The 11,821-nt window shown below is 35.1% G+C and overlaps 1 protein-coding gene across 1 annotated transcript; it reads left to right on the top strand.

The window, feature by feature from the left end:
- The first annotated feature begins 3,128 nt into the window (after positions 1-3,128).
- LOC139815630 (sodium-coupled monocarboxylate transporter 1) lies at positions 3,129-11,421 on the top strand. The gene is made up of 9 exons (XM_071782657.1): positions 3,129-3,537; positions 6,339-6,684; positions 6,844-7,069; positions 7,628-7,695; positions 7,860-8,155; positions 8,508-8,726; positions 8,820-9,003; positions 9,243-9,527; positions 9,912-11,421. The coding sequence occupies exons 2-9, from the start codon at positions 6,352-6,354 to the stop codon at positions 10,161-10,163; spliced, it is 1,863 nt and encodes a 620-aa protein (XP_071638758.1). The 5' UTR covers positions 3,129-3,537; positions 6,339-6,351; the 3' UTR covers positions 10,164-11,421.
- Positions 11,422-11,821: the final 400 nt, after the last annotated feature.

Here is an 11,821-nt window from a genome sequence, read left to right on the forward strand (position 1 = left end):
AACATTTTTTAATGTAATATCCACATTACGTGTCACGTAGCATTGCTTAAAAATCGTATGGACGTATCATTTAGATATTATTTCTTCAATTTTATTTCTTATTCATACATATACGCATATATATATTATTTTATAGAGTAATGGGAGTTTGTAACTCTCTTCATTCCCGCGCTCTCGTTGTATTGTTTTTGACAACACATTTAGATTATCTTTGACTTTCGATGTCAACATATGTATCTGTACGTGTAACGCCTTGGATTTTAGCCTCGTAGGAGTAAAGTCTCTATTTCGAGTGCTCAATCGTGTCCCAGAGTGATATATGTGATAATAATATAGTTCGTTTGTTTTTCGACCGCGATCTGACATTTTATGAATAGTTTAACGATCTTATTAGAGGCATCTGTACGATTTTCTACGACTAAAGTTTGATGAGGGGTGAGTAGTAGTCATTGAAATTTGGCGAAAATCGTCTTGGTAGCGACAAATTTTTGTGAGACGGATTTTTTAATAAGTTCACACTTGATATAATTTTTTAAAGAAATGTTAAGAAATTTTTAAGGATAGGTGATGGTTATTAAAAGTTTTGCTTCTCAATTTAGTTTCTGCGATCGAAATCCCATTCTGTCCATTAATGCCAAGAGCTTAATATTTCAATACGATTACAAACGCACTTGTGTAAACAATTTGACAGTTATAACGCGACTTATACACCGCGCAATTACTTAGCGACATATTTTGCAGTTCGCGTCACTCACATCCGAGAAATCGTGATCAGCGCGGATAGAAATGATAGAAATCAGATAAAAACTATTCATCAACTATCGCCCTTCGTCGATTTTATTCGGAATTATCTGGTTAGATCTGAACACGACCGCGTCCACAGGGTGTCCTAGAAATTCTTTGTTTTCCCGAGACGCAGGTATTAGGAAACAATATCGGGAAGCTGTTGATATAACAAATTCTCAATATAAATAAAATGGATGTCTTCGTGGAAGGTCGATATAAATGTGATTTTTGAACATTTGCTTAATGAAGAAAAATGCGCAAACAATTTGCAATGCGTTGGTATCAAAATTTTGACATAAATTTGAGTTATTTCCTTTTTCTCTTATACAAGGTTAATAAATATTTGTATCATATGTGTCAGCGAGCGTACGTCATTTTCGTTCAAAGAAATTGCCCGCCGTTTGTTATAAAGTCGAGATTATGATTTTAATTAAATGCATGATTTATGCATTTTCAATTTCAATTGACGCACATTGGTGCATAATCCTGCAACTGTTAGAAATTCCCGTCTACCTAGTTTGTTTATCATCCTGTAAACCATAACCGGTTAAATGTGGACTTAGCTGGATTCGCGCGGCGGCGTGGTTTTCGCGCGTGCTGCGACTTCTTATAAGTTGGACATGCGACATTGGCTTCTTGTCTTAGCTCGTATCGGCTAATCGACCATCGACCCTAAAATGTTACGCAAATCGTCATTCAAAATTATATATACATCGTCCTGCGTAATTAAGCAGAAAGAAGAACTCCAATAAAAAGTATTAAGACTAACCATTCTCGGAGAAGCGAGAGAGGGAAGAAAACAATAGAAAATTATTATGTTTCGAATAAATTTAGAAATATTACAACAACAACTTTTTGAACATTTATGTGAACCATTTCGAAAGTAAAGTCATCGAATAAGTGTAATTTAAATTGAACGATAAAGTTAAATGAATGCATGCTTTTGCGCCGATATTAATAACTCTTATTTCTCGTACGTTTATTATGACGAATATTCAATTATTCTATATACTATAAACTAATCGGAACAGATTGATGTCTATCAGAAAGTTGCAAGAGAATTAAAATAATAAAATATATTTAAAAAGTAAATACGTTAACACAGTCGATTCTTCTGTCTCAAAAACTGTTTTTATATTCAAACGTTTTAAAAGAAATTATCCCTTTCTATATATTGATGCAACAAACAAGATGAGAATACAAAATTAATGACATACTAAAATAATATAATAATAAAAAAATATCAAAATAGAAAATACATTAAATTTTTTTTAGTAAAATATATTATTTTATATTTCTCTTTTCTCTCTCTCTCTCTCTCTCTCTCTCTACCCCCCTTTAATTATTTTTTCAGTATTCTTCCACATTCATAAATTGAGAGTTATTAATTACGTCTAACGTAATTTATTAGTAATTTTGAATACGATAGAAAATAATACGTGTAGAACACCATAATGAGGACATGTGTTCTCTTCTTTTGTATCTCCTGCATTGTTCTCGTCACACAAAATAAATCACGTGGAATAAACTTATAGAATCAGATATTCGGCGAACAAACGTCGACCTTATTTAAATACATATTTTTTAGCAAATATTCGCTGACTTGGTCATGTATCTCGCTACGCTACACCAGTTTTGTATGTATCAGTTCAAATAATTTTCAATGTGAATCCCCAATCTCGATTATTATCTACTGTAATAATACATTAACCTTGGAACATATAAATCGTGGAAAAGAAAAAAATTGAACACGATATTGTTTTCGTTGAGCCAGCTTAATAATTAAGCCAATTTTTGTTTTTATATGTTTTTTTTATGTATCTCGTTTACATGCAAATTGATATGATCTTTCCTTTTACAAAGATACGGCGTATTTGTGCAGCACAGTACAGAACACAAGCATTTCATCAATTTGCCTTCAATCTCGTTTAATCATTCGTAAAAATAAAAATCAAGAGACACGGTAGTGTCTCGCACCAAGTACACGCGGAGCGATTAAGTTTTACGCCATGTTGCATTTTTATTTTTAGATGCATTATTATTTTTAAGGCAAACATTGTTATCCTCTAAATTATTATGTCTAAACTGCAGGCAGAATGCAAATCGAGGAAGCAAAGGAAGCGCGTAATTTGTATATAAATATGCGGAATTGCAAAGCCGCAGATAAATCATGGAAGCGATGTAAGGATCAATTACATGATTCATTGATTTGTTATCGATGCGGTGCGGTGATGACTAGATGATTGTTACTGTTTCGGCGAGTTTCACGCTGAAACCCGCGTCGCACGTAGTAGTAGGGAGATGATGATGGGACTGTCCGTATAAAGGCGCACACGTGACAATTAAAACGAACAGTCTCGATTCCGTTCTCCGTTTAATCCGTCGTTCCTGCGTGCCATTATATATCGCGAAAATCGCGGACTAGGTGGGGCGCGAAAGAAGAAATCGGATCGGAAATCCGGAAGAATTTTGCAAATACTTGGCGATTCTTCGTCTGCGAGTCTCTTCCCAGGCGAAACGAGCAAACTCGCGTGTAAGAGCGCGAGGTTTCGATCGAGGGAAGCTCATCAGCCGATCATATATGCGTTACATTAGGAAAACGAGCAAAATCATTCAGCTGCAATTTCGCACGTTCCTATTACCAGAAATTGGCACGCGCGACTAAGCGCGATCAGGCGCTCGAATTTTCCATCTTGCGCGTATAGATTTCGGGTGATCCGTTCCACGTCTTGAAAGAAGCGATATCAAGGGGTAAGATCTACAAGCCTTTTTTTAACGTTTCTTAATTAAAACCGAAAAAATTTTGTTTCTGCGAGTATATAAACTTTCAAATTGACGATTGCTCGCTTTCTCCATTAACATTCTTGATGCAATCGTGTAACGGTGGAAAGTGCGGCGTTTACAGAAATTTACTTTATTTTTGTTTCTCGTAGCCTCTGCACAGATAATTTGCGAATTCAGCTTATATGCTTTTATCGGTGATTTAAAAATTAAAGTATCTTCTAAATGGACTCCCCTGCTTTAAAAAAAAATATTTTTCACAAAATACTTTCGTTTTATGTACACCCTACTTGTTATATATTCCTTGTACAATTGTTCTTGACGCACTTTTACTGCATGATAAAATACTAACAAGTAGCTTTCAGTACTTTGTCATTTCACGCATGAAAATACTGTCGGAATACTGTCGGATTAAATTTTAGATACGTGATTATAATATTTCTCGAGTTTCTACGAGAAATAAACACCATGGTTTTGTAAAGATAAAGAAAAGAAAACAATTTGTTACAATAATAATCACTGTATAATAATTGATTTGTACTGTCAATCATTTCTAGACAGTGTTCTGCGCGTTCTCGTTAGATCAGATAGGTTTGTAAAACAGAAACTACTGTCAGATATTATTAGTTGTTAGACATTATAAAATAATTTTATAAGTGGATTAAAATGTATTTCCCCTAGCTGCTATTTTATATGTTAAATTTAGATGTATCGATACAATGTATATCGATAAAATAGTTATTTAGTGGCGTAACAACGGATATCATTTTTAAATTATCTCATTACTGCAATAGCTGAGCAAATATTTTGATACTGATAACTTAGTTATTATTTAACGAACAGTCTATAAAAGAAGATAAGAAAGATTCGAAGATAAGAAAAAGTCTAATATTATTGAATTTTAAAAGGTTCGTAAAACCATATTTATGATTTTCATTATTAATTAATTTCTATAAACTATTTTCTGACATTTTCTTATATAAATTTTTTAAATATTAGAACTCCAATTATTTCAATCTCAGAACGTGTTTTAACTTTAATCGAAAATAGAGTATATTGTGAGATATATTATATTTTTCAATTAATTTAAATTAATTTCAAAAATATAATATACTTTTTGTCTCCAACTTTTAGTTATATTTATTACCTAGATTATATTTCGATATTGAAATAACCGGTTCCAACCAGTGAGTTATGAGTCCAACCGGTTCAAACACATATTTGAATAATGATCGAGGAATAGTTAATAACAATGCTGATAGTTATTAGCAATTAATTCTACAGCTATGTGCAAATTATTAAACTAGAATTACGTCAATTGCTATACCTCACTTTGATTTTATTACGCAATAATCAATAGGTCAACAAATGATGTGTTTCTCTTGATAAGAATCTATGCTTCGCAAGAAATGTAGATTGGCTTGATTATTTAGTCTTTCATGTTGATTCACGCAATGAATATTTAGTGAGATTGATTTATGCTTGCTTTTGTTAGAGATGTATTTATGTTTATGTTTTAAAAATGTGACATAAAGTGGATAAACAGTGTCATTTCTTGCAAAATTTGCAAAATATGAATAATATAAATTGTATCCAACATCTTAGCATTCCATAAATTTTCCACACCTACGACTAACACCATATTGACGCGTTGATTTGAGTTAATTGATATTTCGATCAAAGTGGTATCGATGACGTTTGAATCAAGACGATATATCTTTGACATGATCGATAAGATTTAAGGTGAATGGTGTCAAACGAAAGAATCAATTGAGACTGTCTCGTATATCAATTTATCTGAGCGTTGTTAAAGCATCATTAAAATTATTGTTGAACAATTTTCTGAAACTTGCTGTGTCACTTGACGAATATTTTTATATTAATTTTTGCCGCCAAATGGTTTTTTAAAAAGTTAATTAATATTTTGACATGCTTAAAATTGGACTTGACACGTGCGTAAAAATCACTTTGTTGGTACGCAGTCATGTTGTAAGACCATCGGCTTATACAGCCAGCAATTATGAAGCGAATCATAATTGACTGATAATTCACGCAGCATGCAGATGATTGATAAATTAATAATAATGTAATTAAAATTGTCAGTTGTGATAAGTGTACTTTCCGAATAAACTGATAACTTACAGATTTCTGAATAAACATTATGTCTTATATTACTTAATTTTTTAATTCGCATTTTTCTATGGAGAGTTACATTCCAAACTTACTAAAAATTATGTTTTTGAAGTATTTTTTGGTCTATTTGGCTATGTATAAATAATCATTGAATATGTTAAAAATATAATTATCTTATATTAAATAAGAGAAAAAAGAGGCAAAACAGGAAAAAAGTTTCAAAAACATAATCTTTAACGACTTTAGAATTGGTCTTGGCGAAGATTTGATAAAACGTCATTTTTTAATTATTTTTCCATAATCTTTAACACGAAATTTCTTTCGTATAAGTAAACCTCAAATTAAATTCAAGTAAAACTCACTAGAAATTAAATATAAATTAGATATAGAAATATAAATTATATATTAGATAAATATAAATATAAATTAGAAATAGAAATTAAATATAAAATAAGATTTTGCCTAAACTCATAAAAGCGTGTCATTTTTATCCCATTCAATTAAAAAACCTACATCTCTAACGATAAAGAAACTGTTTCTTTAGATTTATCAATTAATTCTCAACTTTGTAAATTTTTTTTCTCAACTCTGTATAGAATTATAGAAATACAGTGTGTAAAATAAAAAACGATTGTCAGGTACTTCTAGAAAATGCGGCCGCATCTTCTCGTTCTGTTCTTCTTCCTGTCGGCGTCATCGGCGGAGCAGCGGCGCGTAAGAAGCGTCGAGGAGGAATGCCGCGCGGAACATCCCACCTTGCTCTATTATTTCTCATGGGCGGATTATACGGTGTTCGCCACAATGCTGCTGGTGTCGTGCCTGATTGGCACCTTCTATGGCTTCTTCGCCAAGAAGCAGGAGACCAGTCAGGATTTTCTGCTGGGCGGCTCCAGCATGAGCACGTTCCCCATGGCGATGTCATTAACCGCCAGCTTCATCACGGCCATCGAACTCCTGGGGAATCCTGCGGAGATGTACCAACAGGTACGGAAATTTAAAATAATATGAATTTTCAAACTCTATTACAATTGGAGACGATCAAAAAAGAACCTGAGAATTTGCGAAAGAAAATTTCTCAAGTTTAGTTATTAATAGAATCTTCTTTAAAGATCATTTCTGAAAATGTTGCTGTTTCCGTTGCAGGGAACTCAATTCTGGATGACTTGCATCTCTTTCATACTCGTGGTACCGATCACCTCCTGCCTGTACCTGCCGGTGTTCATGAAATTGAAGCTGACATCGAGCTACGAATACCTGAATTTGCGCTTCGACCGGCATTGCCGATTGCTCGCGAGCGTGTTGTATATGTTGCAAATGGTGCTGTACACGTCGGTAGCTGTGTACGCACCTGCATTAGCGTTAAGTCACGGTAAGTGATAACGAACGATCCTTTAACCTGGGACTTGTCCTCCAAAATGACATAATTGAAATTAAGTTGTAAGCACTTTTATAATAAATATCGCTTTTTGCCTTTGCTTCAAATCACAGTTGAAGAGTTATATTTGTAATTTTATTATCATTAAGTTCAAAGCTAAAGCAACAAGGATTTATTTACAAGATAACTTGCAATCCGGTCGCAATAATAAAATAATGCAGATAATTGTGAGAATTACAAAGTTTGGCACAAGCTCTATTCGATGTAATATAAAGTATATTAAAAATCTTGAAGTTTAACCGCTCCGTTCGAGGCGCTAGTTTGCGAAAAATAACTTTGAAAAGAAAAAAGAAAACTTTTACACTCCCAAAACTCGCTCAGAATGATTCCCGTTATTGACCTTCTTATAATCGCATTTCACTGAATTGGTCGGGATAGTTTCTGCCACAACTTAGAAGTATTTGTAATATTTTGACAATTGACCCGTCCGTATCTCACAATTCACAAAATTCAGCAACTTTAAAATTATAAACAATTTTCTTTAATTTGCAGTAACGGGCCTGAATACTTACATAGCCGTCACTCTAGTCTACGTTGTCTGCATTTTCTACGCCTCACAGGTTTGCATTTTTTTCACGTAAATTGTAGACATAAATAATCGAACAATATTGCATGTATTTCGTTACGCGGTAATTATCGCAAAAGATATAATTTTCTTTTACACACACGTAATATTTGTATCTCTTGCGCAATCTTAATTCATTTGCTGTTATATTCTCGACAGGGTGGTATGAAAGCCGTGATAATGGCCGATACCTTCCAAGCCGCCGTACTTATTGGTTCGTTGTTCCTCATCTTGGGCTACGGACTGTCCTGGGCGGGTGGAACTGCCCGTGTTTGGCAGGAGAACGCGAATTCCGGCAGGATGGAATTCTTCAATATGGATCCTAGTCCTACGGTACGGCACAGCTTCTGGAGTGTTGCGATCGGTGGTACTTTCTACTGGACCACCATGTTCTGCAGCAACCAAGCGTCCGTCCAAAAGTATCTCAGTGTCGAGAGCATCTCGCAAGTAAGAATGTAAGTTTCTCAGACCGTAAAGAAGTTTTAGTTAACAAGTTGTAGCAAGCTGTAAGTTTTTAAGCGGCAATTCTACGAGCAATATATTTAGGCTGCGTTCGGGAAGCGCGCTATTAGCGCTATTGCATCATTCTATCTTTATCGCTCATCAGGTGTAAAACAAGGATAAAATAAGCAAATAGCACTAATAGCGTCTTCCCGAACGCACCTTTATTGTATTCATCGTTATACTTTATTGGCGCGTGATCAAGATACAGTTCAATGAAAAATTTGAGTTTTTATTATTAAAAAAATTATATAAGTTATTATTAAAAATGTATCATCGTTCATTAATTAATTGTTGTTTTTACAGAGCGTTGTGGGTGTCTGCGTTTGGGATGATTGTAATTTATAGTGTGAACTTTCTGACTGGAATGGTGCTGTACAGCGCTTACAAAGACTGCGATCCTTTGACAGCCGGATATATAAGCGGCCAGGATCAAATACTTCCGCTGTATGTGATGAATTTCTTGGGAAGCCTTCGTGGAATGCCCGGATTCTTCGTGGCTGGTATCTTCGCCGCGTCTCTCGGGTTCGTAGAGAACGTCTGAAGAAAAAATTATGTAACATATCTAATAAAAAATAAATTTATAATTTATTTAACATCTTGAACTGGTATTTACAGAACCGTGGCGAGTGCTCTGAACTCGTTGGCAGCGATAACCTGCGAGGACATTTTTCGTGGACTTCTCCAGATAGACTTGCCGGCGAGCAAAGGCGCCATTTACGCCAGATGGATCAGCATATTTTTCGGAGCCCTCAGTTTCGCGCTGGTCTTCGTCGTCGAGCGTCTCGGTAGCGTTCTGCAGGTAGCTTACATATTTCACTTGCGTCCTTTGCGAATTCGCGGAATATGAGACTTGAAAAAAAATAATAAACATTTTTGACGTATACCTTCCTACGCTATTATTATCTTGCGACGCAATGCCATTGTATAGTCCAGCTTTTTGTAAAACACTTTAGCTGTCTCATTTTTTCTTTCCTATCGCGCTGTAAGTTAACATTCTGGTCTATCGAAAAGCATTATCAAAGAAATCATTGTTTCTAGGTTGCGCTGTCTTTCAATGGCATGGTTGGCGGTGTGACTTTAGGCTTATTCTCCTTGGGCATGTTTGTGCCGTGGGCTAATGCCAAAGGAGCAATAGTAGGTGCTATCACGAGTTTGGTAGTCGTGCTGTGGATCGGATTAGGCGCCCAAGTTGCGACTGTAAACGGACAGATTCGTTTGGATAGCAAACCCACGTCGATTGCAGGTTGCCCCTGCATAAATGAGACCACAATCGTGATCGATCAAATCGAGCACAACTCCGATGAAGTCTGGTCTATATACAAGGTGAGATTTGTCTTCTCAAAGGCATGGTTCGCAATTACGTAATGTAACTATGCCACCTAGCGTTTCAGTTACAAAATTGCATACTATTCCTGCAATTAAACGCCTATTAGTAAATTGTAAAACGTTTAAGTTTTTAACTTATTTTTTTCATAATTAATTAATTTAATTTATATAGATTTGTTAGACTCCGCGCAAATATATATGGACATAAACTCGTTCATTTTAAGTTTTGATTCTTCTCGCTATGTATTTGCTTTTATTTTTCGTACAATGATTTGTTTCGCGTTTGTATAAGTTTCTGTGAAAAGAGGAATTTATTCAAGATCTCGTATAAAACAAGTACATTGACAAATAAAGATAAGTCTTACGCGATATGATTTGCAGACCAGTTACCTGTGGTACAGCGCGATCGGTTGCATGTTGACCATGCTGGTGGGCCTGGCGGTGAGCTTCGCGACGGGCGCGCAAAATCCCGCCGACGTCGATCAGGATTTCCTGAGTCCGCCGATCGCGGCCATGTTCCGCATGCAGACGAAGCCTCGCGCCTCCACAAATGTCCAGGGCATCGCGAACTTCGGCCTCGAGCTGGAGGATGAAAAGCCGCGGCAAGCGGACGTTTGCAAGAGCCCGAAGTGATCCTCTCGCGAGAGGGATCATCGATGAAGATCAAACACGCCTGGGGAACGTAGACGCCGAGAGCGAGAGAGCAATCTAATTCACTAAACATTTCGTCGGATGATTTATCAGATGACCGAAGAGTTGCACGGCGGGATATTCATCCCCTCCGAGGGTTCGCTTTGAGAGAGAGCATAAAATCCATTTCCCAGACGGTGCAGAAATTTGACAAACACCTGTTAGATTTAGAAAAAGTTCTGATCGTTTAAACGTTGTTCTGGACTTGAATGGAATAAATTGTTCCATCGTAATTTCACGGTACTTTTTTGCCAGTATTAGTTTCGAGGGACAACGAGATTAACTAATTGTTCGAGACACACTCTGCGTTCCTACTCGTGGGCATGTTGAGAATGAAACCCAGAGTTCTGCGATCCGTACATCGTATACCACGAGGATTAATTTAATTAATCGCAATGAATAATCAATACAAAGGTATAGTTTGAAAGAATTACAGAGAGTCTTATTTCCTCTAACATTCGTACGTTTTTTCTTCCTGCGCAAAGTTATCCGAGAGTATGTGACTGACAAAATATAATAGACGTTGCAGCAGCGCTACGGAATTTATTCCCAAAGATATATTACCATGACGGAACAGGACAGATGAGGGAGAATTATGAGTTTTTTTGTTATCGAGTTTGCTTGAAAACGATGCCGTATAATTTATAAAAGAAACATCGCGCACGTCTGCATTGTTTAAGCGCATTTCTTTATAACATTCTGAATAATGCGATTTGACTTGCCTAGCTAGACTTTCCCATGTTAACGCGATAGCAAAAAATTTAGATTATATCGTCTGCGTATAATTTATATACAATTTATATACATGCATTATAACCGCGTCATTAAATAATCATAATTTATTATTAAATATTACCAGTAAATCAGAAGAAAATTACTTAAGTCTTTCTTTTTTTTTTTTTATTTGACGCACAACCGATTTTACTTCCAGAATTATCTTATCAGTTTTATACCTTGCGCATTGCTTTAGGAATTCTTATATCTTATGGAGACAGGTATCTCACAGCACGTACTAAAGATGTTTGACTGTATCATTGTACTTTTATCTCTTTGCTTTCGCATAATTTATTAACGGGACAGTGCGTTCTGCGAATATTGTAGTATAGCAGATTGAAATAGACATTAAAATATTATTATTATACTTATTTCTGTAAATATATTTTTGTGGAACAAATAAATATTTAATGATATGGAACAATAATTACAAGCTTAAAGAAGGACCGATTTTAATGATTATATTAATAAAATAATCGATTAATCGCCAATTGCATAAAGCTAAATACTTCCTTATGAGTAAAAACAATTTTAACAATAAAAATTTTTCTTTAAACAAATATCTAGAGCTTACACGATTAATAAATAAAAAAAGAGCTTAAAACTGTAACAGCTAGGGTGTCTTTTCCTTAAAGTCTCTTTCAGCTAGTAATTAATCTCAAAACGTTAAGTTATTGAAACTAGTCAGTAATTTTTTAGTATTAATCTGAGCAATTCTTTGAAAATAAAAACAACTGCAGTTTTTTGCCCAAAGCTCTTCATAACTATATGTGGCCCAATCAGTCAAACTCTTATTCTACCTGATGCAATTGCGGTAGCGAAATAAA

Source organism: Temnothorax longispinosus, chromosome 7 (assembly GCF_030848805.1).
Source record: "Temnothorax longispinosus isolate EJ_2023e chromosome 7, Tlon_JGU_v1, whole genome shotgun sequence".
Lineage (NCBI taxonomy): Eukaryota > Metazoa > Arthropoda > Insecta > Hymenoptera > Formicidae > Temnothorax > Temnothorax longispinosus.